General features: G+C 48.6%; 2 protein-coding genes, 2 long non-coding RNA genes and 1 other non-coding gene across 7 annotated transcripts; 2 read left to right on the top strand and 3 right to left on the bottom strand.

The window, feature by feature from the left end:
• Positions 1-280: 280 nt before the first annotated feature.
• LOC100698795 (heat shock protein beta-11) lies at positions 281-1,662 on the bottom strand. The gene has a single exon (XM_005461792.3). It carries the CDS (start codon positions 1,500-1,502, stop codon positions 849-851), a length of 654 nt encoding a protein of 217 aa, XP_005461849.1. The 5' UTR covers positions 1,503-1,662; the 3' UTR covers positions 281-848.
• Positions 1,663-3,049: 1,387 nt separating this feature from the next.
• trnaa-agc (transfer RNA alanine (anticodon AGC)) lies at positions 3,050-3,122 on the top strand. The gene has a single exon. It is a non-coding gene; the product is annotated as a tRNA-Ala (tRNA).
• Positions 3,123-3,628: 506 nt separating this feature from the next.
• Positions 3,629-8,656, bottom strand: drc2 (dynein regulatory complex subunit 2). Of its 3 annotated transcripts, none has more exons than XM_013265213.3 (10): positions 8,248-8,656; positions 7,434-7,639; positions 6,497-6,664; positions 6,243-6,412; positions 5,964-6,114; positions 5,731-5,889; positions 5,244-5,462; positions 5,054-5,170; positions 4,671-4,884; positions 3,629-3,882 (listed from the first exon to the last, which is right to left on the bottom strand). In XM_013265213.3, exons 1-10 carry the CDS (start codon positions 8,306-8,308, stop codon positions 3,695-3,697), a joined length of 1,653 nt encoding a protein of 550 aa, XP_013120667.1. In that variant the 5' UTR covers positions 8,309-8,656; the 3' UTR covers positions 3,629-3,694. The 3 variants fall into 3 exon arrangements, with proteins under 3 accessions (XP_013120667.1, XP_005461854.1, XP_025766871.1); XM_005461797.3 differs by having other exon boundaries at positions 7,434-7,604; positions 8,248-8,655; XM_025911086.1 differs by lacking the exon at positions 8,248-8,656 and adding an exon at positions 7,977-8,211 and having other exon boundaries at positions 7,434-7,604.
• LOC106096694 (uncharacterized) lies at positions 3,859-4,409 on the top strand. The gene is made up of 2 exons (XR_002063529.2): positions 3,859-3,994; positions 4,148-4,409. It is a non-coding gene; the product is annotated as an uncharacterized LOC106096694 (long non-coding RNA).
• Positions 8,657-9,509: 853 nt separating the features above from the next.
• Positions 9,510-10,906, bottom strand: LOC106096697 (uncharacterized). Its single transcript, XR_002063528.2, has 2 exons — positions 10,429-10,906; positions 9,510-10,349 (listed from the first exon to the last, which is right to left on the bottom strand). It is a non-coding gene; the product is annotated as an uncharacterized LOC106096697 (long non-coding RNA).
• Between the last annotated feature and the right edge of the window lie 1,690 nt (positions 10,907-12,596).

Raw genomic sequence — 12,596 nt, 5'->3', positions numbered from 1 at the left:
ACAGAGAAGAAAAGGAAACGTGTACTGTAGCTGTTACATTTTTAGTCCTTCTGTTCATTTTCTGCTGTTTTTCTTAATATTTCTAATCTGATGTCTGAGCGCGGCGAGACTGTCGTCATGAACGCATCGTGTTTTAAAAAAAAATAAAAGTGAGAAAAGCTCCGTGACGAGGAAGAGGAGCCGTGTACAGAGTTAGCGAGAGTCTTGGACATCTCTTGTCTTTTAGAAAATGTTTTTTATTGTATGTGATTTAAAAAAATGACAACATGGCAATTTGAAAGCAGTTTGTGAATAAATTAAGTTTATTGAGAATTATTTTACAAAGAAAGGGGAAAAACTGGTGTCTCGTGTCTTTATTCGCTCACAGTCACAGGTTAAAGGCGCACGCCGCCAGTTTATGGACGGTGCAGGAAGCACATGCAGGTTCAGTCCTTATTAAAAATGGATTAACAGCAAACATCAGGGAAACATTGAAGGTTCTTTAACTTCAGCTCAATCAGCAGCCAGATGTTTGGACACAGGTGTGTGTTCAGACCTCAGCCCTGACACGGAGTTTAAAGGAACTTTACCAGTTATGCAGAGAACGGTGATGAAACCAGTATCGGGGCAAGGTGCAAATATCTAAGGACCATTTAACCAAGTATTAGTGGGGGGTGGTGGGGGGTATGAATCAGCTCCATGTCGCCTCCATCTGGCAGATAACGCTACACCAGGGAGACGAAGGCGCTTCACTCTGTTCACGTATAGGTGATGAGTCATCGCTGTAAGCTAACCTTGACAGTTTATTACAAAGAGTGAAAAAGCTCCACGTTCCCATAAAACTACAGAACAAAGACTCCTGGGAGGCTTCAGTTTTTCTCTGCGGGGGTGCTCTCTGAGGTGGGGGTGCCGTTTCCCTCTGCTCCAGCGCTGGAGGAGGAGGCGGTGGTGACGGCCGGGGCTGAGGTGAAGCTGATGGGGACGATCCTCTCCTTCCCGTCATTGGCGGGGTTCTCCCGCGGCGCCTGAATCTGCAGCTGGCCGCCCACCAGCGAGCAGGTGACAGCCTCGGGGTCGACGCCGTCCGGCAGGTCGAACTCCTGCCTGAACTCCTGGCACTTGTAGGTGTAGGAGCCCTTCCCATCATCCTGCTTCTTCTCCGTCCTGCCGCTCACCCTCAGCTTGCGACCCACCTGCTTCACCGACAGCTCCTCCGGGGAGAACTCCTTCGTGTCCAGGCTGAGGGCAAAGGTGGTGCCGTCCCTCCCCAGCTCCTGGAAGGCGATGGGCTTGAAGGCCCCCGTGCAGGAGGACGTCTGATCGATCTCCTCAAAGATCTTCTGGTGCAACTTCTCCATGAACTCGATGCTCTGCTTCATCTCCTGCATGTGACGGATCATCTCCCGCTCCATGTGGTAGAAGAGCGGCCGGGTCTCGGGCCACAGGCTGCGGACGGGCCAGTGCAGGTCCAGGAAAGGCGTCATGGCGGCGGGGGACGGCTGGAAGACGCTGGGGCACAACATCCTGTTACCCTGGAGGTGGAGGTGGTGGCGCTGGTTTGTAACAGGCTGCTTCAGTCTCAAGTCTGTCTGCCTGATGGCCGTCCTCCCTGCTGTTTATATACACTGACCACCGCCCACATGCACCCACCCACAGAAAGTTCCAGCCACATTCCTGTGTGTGTGTGTGTGTGTGTGTGTGTGTGTGTGTGTTCATCTGCTGTATAAAGACCATGACTGAGCCCTGCAGCAGAAATAGAACAAAGCTGAGACGTGTTGGCATGTGGCAGCTGAACACACACACACACTCACGCCTGTATGTCTGTCTTTGTGGGGATCAATCATTACTCACCACAAAAACAGGACATATGAATAAAGGCATATTTTCATGGGAAATAATATGGGAATAATCATTTTTATTATTTGTAATGAAAAACATAAAGAAGACCTAAAATTAGATAAAAGTCTTCATACAAAAACAAAGTCGCTCAGGAAAAGCGTCCAAACATGAGAAAAGTCGTGTTAGTCGTGTGAAACAGTCGCAACATCAGACTGACGTGTGTATGTGGAATCATCTGCTTTTATAAAGGCAAAAACAGTCCCCGTATGAATATAAGGTCCCAGTTTTATGGGTTAGTCCTGACATGAGACTAAAGCTGGTATTTATGAGAAGAGGGTCCTCACTTGACAAGAAACGTTATTTTATTAGGGAAAGTGTAGAATGTGAAAAAGAAAATCACAACTGTATGAGGGAAGGTACAGAGCTGTATGTCACAAGCAAAAACGATCAAGCTTGAACTGAGTAATGGTCCATGTAGGGTCACGGGCCCAAATGTCCTCAGAAAGTTTAAACCTGACACAGAGTTACATGACACACACACACACACACACACACACACAGGAAGTCGAGTTTCCACCAGTTCTGAAGACGTACACTGTGTAACCCTGATCTTCCACGTGGGGACCTGTTCTGTCTGTAACCATACCTGGGTCCCCACTTTGCTGCTTTGTGAACACATGTATGTCCCACAACACAAGGACTCGCTATGTTGGTGAAACTGTAATAAGGGTGCAGAGAAGCTGGACTCAGGGCCAACATGGGGACAGGCAGCGGCCACGCTCTTTGTTCTTAGAGTGAACCTTCAGCTCGGCTCTGCTGACATCAGCGCTAACGTTACTGTGACTTACATCCACCTGGCTTACCTGGGAACCACCTGTTCTAACGTGTAATGATGACTTACTGCGTTAATAACAGCTGCTGTGCTTCAGCCTCCTCTGTTTGTATTTCTATGAAACTGATGTTTTTAAACCGTCTCTGCTGAAGCTCACAGTTTAAAACGCTGCTGGGTGACGTCAGCCTCCGCCTTTATCCTCTGAGCAGATCGCACTGAGCTGTCACCGCCATCATTTCTATTTTTGCCTCCATTTTTTCCGCTCCTCCCGCCCTGCTGTTTCCCGGCCAATCAGATGTCGACATGAGCCGTCTCCCAGTTAACCACATGACAGCTCTTCAGCGCACACGTGACGTTGAGCTCTTTGAATAGGATATTTCCGGGTTTCTGACCGTCAGTGGGGGATTAGCTCAAATGGTAGAGCGCTCGCTTAGCATGCGAGAGGTAGCGGGATCGATGCCCGCATCTTCCACACTTTCTTACTCCTCCGTGTTTTAGTCCTTGCGGATCTGTGCCGCCAAGTGGACTCTGACCCGCGCGTAGATCTCGATTTGTTTGTGTTTAAGCTCAGGTTCATTTTACATTAAAAACACTCAGCTGTGGTACATAAGACATGAGGTAAATAACTCACTGTGTGCATAATTTTAACTGTGGGCTCACAGTCTGAAGGACCGCTGTTGGTGTGACTCAGCACTCTGTAAATGATGGAATTTAAATTATTTGTCTAAATAAAGAATTTATATTTCAAATTATTTAGATTTGTAGTATTAAACATTACTATGACACACGGGTAATTAAATATAACAAGTTATAAAATAAAATACTGCTAAATTTAAAAAAATATGGAAAAAGTAACCAAAAAAAAGCAAATAAAGTATTATTTGAATATGAAAATAAAAAAGAATATATAATGAACGATGCATTAATAAATACTGAAAATAAGCAGTTAATAAATAAATCCCCCCGCTGGCTCCTTCAGTTTTCTTTCCATGCACATTTATTCAGATGTTTTATAAACACAACAAATAAGATTTCATTTATTCCTCAGTCAGACACTTTGATTAAAAACAAGTCTAAATGCAGGAAGATGATTTGGTTTGCTGGCCTCAAACACTTCTTTGTACTGTCCACTGGGGGGCGCTGTTCAGCTGCAAACATAAGCTGGTGAACAGCTTGGCTCAGAGCAGAAACAGTTCCTGTGACTTCTCCACCCTCCATCACAGGCAGAACATCTGATGAGAAATAAACCCGACACCACAAACCATGAAAAGATCTGCATATCGATCACGTTTCACTCACCTGTCAGGCCCTGATGGGCGTTAGCAGAGATAACCAGCAGCACAGGTGAGGGTCACTTCAGGTATTAAGGTCAGTGATTCACCTTTGCTAAGCTCACCTTTTTAAAGTTGTTTTTGCTCACTGTCATGTTTTTCTCTCTTCTTTTCTGCATGTTTAAAACCTGCGTGTTTGTGGCGCTACCTGCTGGATGTTATTCAGAGCCACACCTCTGGGGCCGACCAGCAGCCATGACCCGAAGACCCCCAAAGAGAGTGGCTGAGACCAAAACCTCGTCAGGAAAAGTTTACGGAATTTATATCATACTGTTTATACTTCCTGTTTATCCAAGCTGGTACCTGGATGCTAACAGGTGAGCGGCTACTTGGTGAAACTCTGCCCCCTGGTGGTGGGAGTGTACAAAAACACTTAACACAGATTTCTGTTCATCACCCAAAATAAAAGACAAACGTCTGTAGAGCGAGCTAACGCCGAACCGAGAAGTTCAATCAGAGCAGCAAACACTCGAAAACTGGAGAACATACAAATACTTTCATACAATACTCTACTAAAAGTACTCAAGTACACTGCAGGCCGGTCCCTCCCAATATGGACACGCCCCTTTAGCAAGAAAGCTCAAAGAAAATCAGGAGTCGTCCCGCTGGTCATCATAGCAAACACATATTAATTAGTCACTGCTTCAAGACGCCGTGGGCAGCTTCGATGACCGTGACGCGGCTCCTACCCCTCGCGGCCGGCGTGGTGCTGGTGGCGGTTGGAGCTCGGGCCACGTGGAGCGGGGGCGAGTGGGCGTGGTGTTCATGCTGATGCAGCAAAAGCTGCAGCTGTTCGTTCTCTCGCCTCAGCTCCTCGCTGTGCTTCCTCAGAGCTTCGCGCTGCAGCACAGCGCTGCTGCGGCTCTGCCGCAGCTGCTGCAGCTCCAGGAACCTACAGATGTCCTGCAGACAGATGGACAGGTGAGCTGACAACTGTCTGCAGGCCATATTGTACCTGTGGGGGAGGAGCTTCCTGGCACGGTGCTTTAACGTGCTTTAGAAGCTGCAGACCCACCTGGGAGCTCGCTAAAGTTAAAATAAAAGGACACAGTTTGGGGAAGGCGGAGCCTACCTTTGCTGGCATGTCCTGTCTGCACTCATCTGTGCGGCGTGATGATGATGTCAGTAACGTGTCGTGTTGCGTCTCCAGCCGGTGGCAGATGTCCACGGCCCGTAGGACCCTCTCGCCCTGAAACAGCGGAGGACACGGAGGGTGAGAAGCAGCTCCGACAGGTGATGCAGACAGGTGAAGCAGGCTTCACCTTGGTGACGATGGCCTGCAAGTTCTTGGTGGCGGCGTCGCCCTGGACGGTGAGCTCGGTGAGCCGCTTCCTCGCTGCCATGTGCGACTGGGTCAGGTGGTCCCGGAGCGCGTGAGACCTGCAGTTGAGCTCGTTTATGGCGGCGGTCAGATCTTCTTCCATCGAGCTGTTTTCCGCCTTGCTGGAGATCATCTTCTCCCTCAGCCTGCGGACGCCATCCTGACAGGAAGTGAGTGAGGACAGTGAGTCCATGTTAAAACAAACACGTTTACAGGTGACACACAAACTCCTCCTTCAAACAGCTGCTGGCATCAAATTAGGACTTAAGGTTTTTATTAGGGGGCGTGGCCTGAACGACCGATCTTTCGCTTCCAGGACTGTGTTTGGCTCACCCGGGTCAGCTGACTGTGGATGTGACACACCTGTGACACACCTGCCTGTATGAGCGGGGCTCAGAGACAGGTGGAGGTGTCGTGAGCGCACTGACCTCCAGCTTCTTGGTGGTCTTCAAGTCTTCGCTGATCTTCTTCTGGTTGTCTGCCAGCAGCTTCTCGAGCTGCGTTACCTTGACGATGCTTTTCTGCAGATGCTCTAAGCTCGCCTGGGTGGCATCGCTCACCTCCTCCCTGCCCTCCAGAGCAGCCACCTGTGCACAGAGAAGGAGTCAGCGCAGCCGGATGGCCCTGAGAGGCAGAGGGAGACCATGGGCCGGCGCCATACCTGCTCCTCCAGAGAGCACGTGTACATCGCCAGCGTGTCCTCGAGCAGCATCCTGATGTCATTCATGGCGTCCGTGTTGTGCAACTCCGCCCTCAGCATCAGCTCCTGCAGCTGGAACTCCTGCTGCTGAGACTGCTCAAACATCTGCTGCCTGAAACGCCACACAGGGTCAGAGGTCAGCACAGCTCCACCGGCTACAGGATCATGTGACTCTGACTGTGGCTCACAGGCTTGGAGGAGGCGCTGACGGCAGGTGAGCGAGCGGATCATACGACTCACCTCTGAGAGCTGACGCTGGCGCTGACGTCCTCCAGGGCACGCTCCCACTGCTGCTGCAGACCCTGCAGCCGTGCGGCCTGCAGCGCCCACAGCGCCTCCATGTGGTGCAGGTGGCAACGCTGCATGTGCGCCTCCTGGCGCTCCGTCTCCTGCACGTCGCCCACCAGCTTCTGCAACACAAATGGGCAGGAGTCTGGTCAGCGGGGTAAGACGAGCGTAGGAGGCTAGGTGAGGACAGGCGAGGAGCGCAGCACCTGGATGATGCTGTCCAGGTCGTCCAGCGTCCTCTCAAACGTTTGCTGCAGCACGATGATGTCATGGCGCAGCTCGGCGTCCCGGGTCTGGCGGAGGATCGCCCTCCAACCATCGTGGAGCTTCAGCAGGTTCACAGCAGTGTTCCTCTGCTCCTTCTGCAGCTTGTCCTGACACACACACAAACATGCACACACACACACACACAAACACGCACACACACACACACAAACACGCACACACACACACACAAACACGCACACACACACACACAAACACGCACACACACACACACAAACACGCACACACAAACACGCACACACACACACACACAAACACGCACACACACACACACACAAACACGCACACACACAAACACACACAAACACGCACACACACACACACAAACACGCACACACACACACACAAACATGCACACACACACACAAACACACACACACACATGCACACACACACACACACAAACACACACACACGCACACAGGTAAACACACACGCACACACACACAAACATGCACACACACACAAACACACACGCACGCACACACAAACACACACACACACGCACGCACACACACAAACACACGCACGCACACACATACACACACGCACACACACACACACACACAGGTAAACACACACACACAAACACACACGCACGCACACACACACGCACACACACACAGGTAAACACACACACACACACACACAGGTAAACACACACACACACACACACACACACACACACAGGTAAACACACACACGCACAAACACACACACACGCACATACACACACACACACACACACAGGTAAACACGCACGCACACACACAGTGTGAGGTGTTCAACAAGAGCCAGCAGCAGAAAGTCAAAGAGGCCACGCCCCCTACAGTGATCCAGGTGTTCCCTCTGTGTCACCTTCAGGAACAGGCCGAGCGTCTCCTCCTTCTTCTTCTTCAGCTCCTCCTCAGCCTGAGCGCGCTGCTGCAGGTGTACCTGTCTCTCCTCGTCAGACTTCCCCACGCTCTTCTTCATCTTTTTTGGCATGATGCCTCCTTGTCTCCTCGTCTCCTCGTCCTGCTCATCACGCTGAGAGGACAGCAGGTGGAGAAGGATGTTAGCTCCTACGGGTATTTGTGAGAAGTAAGACCTGCAAACATGTCTTCCTCAGGACACTTTAGCGGCCTTTGTGTCTTACTTTGACACAAAGGCCTCTGCTGTGACGCTCACAGCTCTGATGAAGTCTCAGTGTCAGCTTTGGTTTCATAGATATAAAAATACTGATAAATGATCATAATTAAAATATATCTGACTCTCTGAGGCAAAATTTCCCCCATTCAAATCAGTGACGACACCCAGCCGTAGTCATTAACGCCGCCCACAACATCACTGGCTGCCCCTGGAGGCCATCGACGGGTCCTCCTGTCTCAGGTAAACCATCACAGGTGACCCCGCCCATACCTGTATGGGTCATACAGGTGCCAGCTGCCACACTCAGGCTTCTGCAGTAAATTTCTGTCCTGAGTTGGTGTCGCGGTTGCTAGGCAACAGCAGCAGCGCGTGCAGGTCGGGCCGTGTCTGGATCACAGCTCGTGGACCCTCGTTTCCAAATTTAATTATATTTAACTCAAAGTCAGCCGAGCGGCTCTTTGATCTGCTCCGCGCGCAGTGACGTCGCCCCTGTTTCCCGTTAACGTGCGCGCAGGTGAAGGTCAGAGACTTCCGGTCTTACCTTTCAGGACAGCCGCTGCAGACCCGCAACTGTGACCTCCGTGTTTGCGATCCGTCACCATAGCAACAGCGTCAGCCGGGGTCACGTGACAGCCGTCAGCTGTTTGCAGATATTTCAGCAGAAGAAGAAAATTTAAGTTGTTGCTCTAAAACCAAACGACCGGAAACAGCTGAAACACCCGAGTCTGAGCCGACGTCTGAATGACTGCGTTTCTGTTGACATGACAACCTGCTGCGTGACTTCCTGTTTCCGTTCTGTTTCTTCTGCCGGACCGCTGGGCTGATCAGCTGTTCGGTGTAAACGTCATCACTCAAGTTGTACCAGGGGACTCAAAGGCTGCTCGAAATGCGTCCTTCATTTCCCTGAATTTTAAGGATGGCCCAACATATCCCAGACTTCATAGCGCGGCGGTGGGTGTGGATAATTTTGCCCAAAAAACTGGCACAAGCGGAGCGGCCGAAGAGTAAACTTTTAAAAGTACTGAATATTATGTCACTTATTTATGTGCAAATGTTGAATAATGAAGAACATTAAAACATTACTGTTGGCCACATGTCGGCAAAGTTATGTAACATTAGTGATGTTTGTACTAACTTGGTTTTAAAGCCTTTACTTTAAAATATATGTGCCATCCAATAGTTGACGATTTTATGGATAATTAAAGTCAGTCATATATCCACAAACACAACAAGCTGAAAGTCAGTGATGCTGCTCGGTTTGCAGTCCTGAATATGACGGCACAAGCAGGATTCACTGCACTGTTAATGTTAGCTATGTTATATTGCTGCCTCTGTTCGGTGGTGTCGAGCCAAACGGACTTTAACGTGTGTTTGAACGAGCTGACGGTTCACTCGTTAAGCTGAAAGAAAGATGCTTTAATCACAGGAGTCACACATGTGTCCACTGCACCATCTGGGAACTCTTCTTGTTTAGCACTCGTAATAACACAAACACTAAATCCTCCTTCTCTTGTGCTGTTTTGTAGCAGTGTGTACACCTGAGACTGTCACCTGTCTGTCTGTCCTGCACTCTCTCTCTGTTTCTTTCTCTCTGATTGTGGAATAAAAGTATGAACATGTATTTATAAGTTACACTTGTGTTTGAATCCTGCAGCTTATCACACATTTGATTTCCATGTGTGACGACTGCAAGTGTCCAGAGTGAGTGTGACCAAGTGGTCGGCGGGGTTATAAAAGAAATAATAAAATGACGCCACCTGAGGGGGAATTCTAGCCCCCAGGAAATATGAACTTTAAAAATGAAATTTAATTAAAACAACATTTGCACAGGTTCAGGGATGCACACTGAGGCCGACTCAAATATTAACAATTTTATTTATTAATGTAAAATAAAAAACAAAACAACAATGACAGCGCACTGAATGTCTAAAACGGTGTCCCAAATTACAATTAAAAAAAAAATAAAACACAACTGGGACTTACCAGCAGCGGTGGACCAAAAGAAAACCACACAAAAAAAACCTACTATAGTCTATTCACCTGGTGCTGTACAACAAAGGAAGTGTGGAAAACGACCCGCCACCTAAGGTCCCACGGCCGCTGGTAGATCCTCAGTTCGCTGAAATAGAAGCACAAGACATACACATAAAAAGGGTAAAAACATGGGACATAAAACAGGCGCTCTACACTAAAAAGAAATTAAAAGAAAAACGGAGGTCTGCAATAAAACACACCCACATACACACCACAGAGCACAGATTAGAAGTACTTGTACTCTGCGAGCCAGCCCACAGCTGGTGCTGGTTCCGATTGTCCGTAGCCCCACTCAGTCCCGCGCAGCTCTCCACAACTAAGAGAAAAGGGAGAGGCAGTACCAGTTTTGTAACACCAGCCCAATATGCAGCTGAGGATCGCCCCGACCAGCCGCGAAAGCTGGAATGAAATGATAGTCCAAAAGGGGCTTAGCGTGAAACCCAAAACCCCCAGGGGCGAGGCGAGACAAGCAGCAGGAACAAGATTGGACAGCTAACAGATCGGAACACAAGATAAAACAAGGCAAGACAGCAGCAGAGCAGGCGCCCGACTCTCTACGTAACCAAAGCAGGCGGTTGGTCCCCGAGAGGGCACGGCAGCAATCAAACCCTACAAATAAGAAAAAGGCAAAACTAACCTTAATCTTCTTTAATTTACAAAACTAGCAGCTATAAAGTAAGCGGCTTACCCCAGAACTTGGAGGCGCTGTACTGCACGGCGGATGCACTCACGCGTCTCCTCGCCACGGCTGGAGCAAAGGAAAGAATCAGAAATCGAAGGGGAGACCTACCTGTAGCAATCACACGACCTGATCGCCTCAGTAATTTAACCAACAAGCCAGCGTCTACCGCTGTATCGCACCAGAAGCTCGGGAGGAAATAATCCAACGAAAGAACCCGGCTTCTCTTTATACAGGTAAACGCCACCCTGTAATCAATATACAGGTGGGCTCCTAGTTGACGTAAGCGCGCAGCGGGAGCAAGCACAGGAGGGAGAGAGAAAGCAGTAGCGCAAGTGGGGGCGAGAGAGAAAGGAAAAGCAAGTAGCCCCTCCGGCTACATGAGGACAGACTGAGGGAGCTGCTGCACATCATCTGTGAGGCTTTGCACCCCTGATGATCCACCAGGACAAACTCAGCAGTGTGTGAGGAAGAGGAGGAGGAAGAGCCAGCAGCAGCTGACAGATGGAGAGAATAGACAGACTGTTCCCTGTTTGTGAAGGACTGCTAGGAAAGTTTAACATAACTAATTGTCTGTCCTGAATCAGTCTTATTAGGTAATGTTCAGATAATGTTATCATCCCAGTGTTTTCAGTGTGGGAGAAAGGGGGCGGCCGGATGTGCTTCGTCGTGTGAAGACGTGCGTGCGGAGGCTCCGTGTAAAAGTAGTCAAAAATAGTAATATCGCCAGTTTACTACCATTTTGAGGGAGCTCGGTTAATACGATTCGTGCTTTGGAGTGAACGAGTGTGCTCACGGGGCAATTTATGACCGAAAATGTCCAACCGACAGACCCGTGCCGGCGTAGAAAAGTTGCACGCGGATAGCAACCCTGCCGCCGCAGCTAGCAAAGCTAACTGCAGGTTTCCCCAAACCTTATAAACAGTACATGTTTATAAGGTTTGGGGAAACCTGCAGTCAGCTGAGACTGAAGAAGTCACCTGGATGAAACGTTTCTCCCACAAAACGCTACGTCCAGATGAACAGATTCAACTTTTGGAGATTTACTTTCCTGGATGATTGAGAATGCATCAAAAGTAATATCTCATTTTGTTGTTTTATACTTGAATATTTTGTTTAAGAAATACTGTGGCCCTGCTTTATACTACTTACACATTATTTTTGTATTACTGTATTTTATTTTCAAAGATCTTTTTGCTACAAGCTCCCCCTACTGTTTTTTTTGTTTGTTTGTTTGTTTTTTCTCCCCTCCTTTTAGGAGGTGAGTAGATTAGAGGGGTGATATTATATTTTTAGAACCATGGGATATTTTGCACGGAGCCGCACACGGTAGGCTTGGCGTGTAGGAGATGGTGGACCGGTTGGCCACGAGAGTGCTTGTTAAAGAGCACTGTGTTTGGGTTCATGTTCATATATGCAATGTGTTGTGTGTTACTTGTGTATGTGTGTGTGTGTTGCTTCCCCGTTTTTTCCCAGACACCGCCCCTTTATTTTTTCTGTTTTTGCTGCCAGATCTTCAGGGTGTGATCCAGATAGTGGACGGCATAGGAGCGTAGTGGGCATGTTGGGCTGTGGACTCCTGGCATGGCACCAAACATGGATGTGAGCAGAATGGGCACAAATTTGATGAGCTGGAACGTGAGGGCGATCAATAAACCGGCTAAACGGAGTAAGATCTTTTCACATTTAAGAGACCAGGGAGCAGAGGTAGTATATTTGCAAGAGACACATTTGTTAAACAGGGACCATCTCAAGCTGTGTAGGGGGGGTTTCAACCAGATCTATCATTCAAATTTTGATAGTAAGAGTCGAGGAGTGGCCATCCTCATACACAGGAATGTACAATTCATAGAAACAACTGCCATAAAAGACAAACATGGTCGATACGTTATTGTAGCTGGGAAATTATTCAATATGCCAGTGGTGTTGGCAAATATATACGCACCCAACTGGGATAATGTTCAATTTTTTAAGGATTTGTTTTCATTACTACCTAATTTGGACACACATGATTTGATTTTGGGGGGAGACTTGAATTGTGTCCTAGATTTAACTCTGGACCGCTCTAGCCCAACACCTAGTGTGCTAAGTAAATCTGCTCAATGTGTTAACTCCTTTTGTAAAACATATGGTATATTCGATCCATGGAGACATGCAAATCCGACTACCAGACAGTA

This window comes from Oreochromis niloticus, linkage group LG10 (genome assembly GCF_001858045.2).
Source record: "Oreochromis niloticus isolate F11D_XX linkage group LG10, O_niloticus_UMD_NMBU, whole genome shotgun sequence".
NCBI classification, from domain to species: Eukaryota; Metazoa; Chordata; class Actinopteri; order Cichliformes; family Cichlidae; genus Oreochromis; species Oreochromis niloticus.
Note: the sequence above shows the minus strand (reverse complement) of the source record. Positions and strands in the feature narration are given on the sequence as shown.

What these genes read in the sequence shown, in the direction of transcription:
- drc2 (XM_013265213.3), bottom strand. Translation starts at nt 8,308, where the DNA reads ATGGTGACGGATCGCAAACACGGAGGTCACAGTTGCGGGTCTGCAGCG. An exon ending in CGCTCGGCCTGTTCCTGAAG is followed by an intron (nt 6,665 to 7,433) that starts GTGACACAGAGG and finishes TGTGTGTGTCAG; the next exon opens with GACAAGCTGCAGAAGGAGCA. An exon ending in GACAGGACATGCCAGCAAAG is followed by an intron (nt 4,885 to 5,053) that starts GTAGGCTCCGCC and finishes ATCTGTCTGCAG; the next exon opens with GACATCTGTAGGTTCCTGGA.
- LOC100698795 (XM_005461792.3), bottom strand. Translation starts at nt 1,502, where the DNA reads ATGTTGTGCCCCAGCGTCTTCCAGCCGTCCCCCGCCGCCATGACGCCT.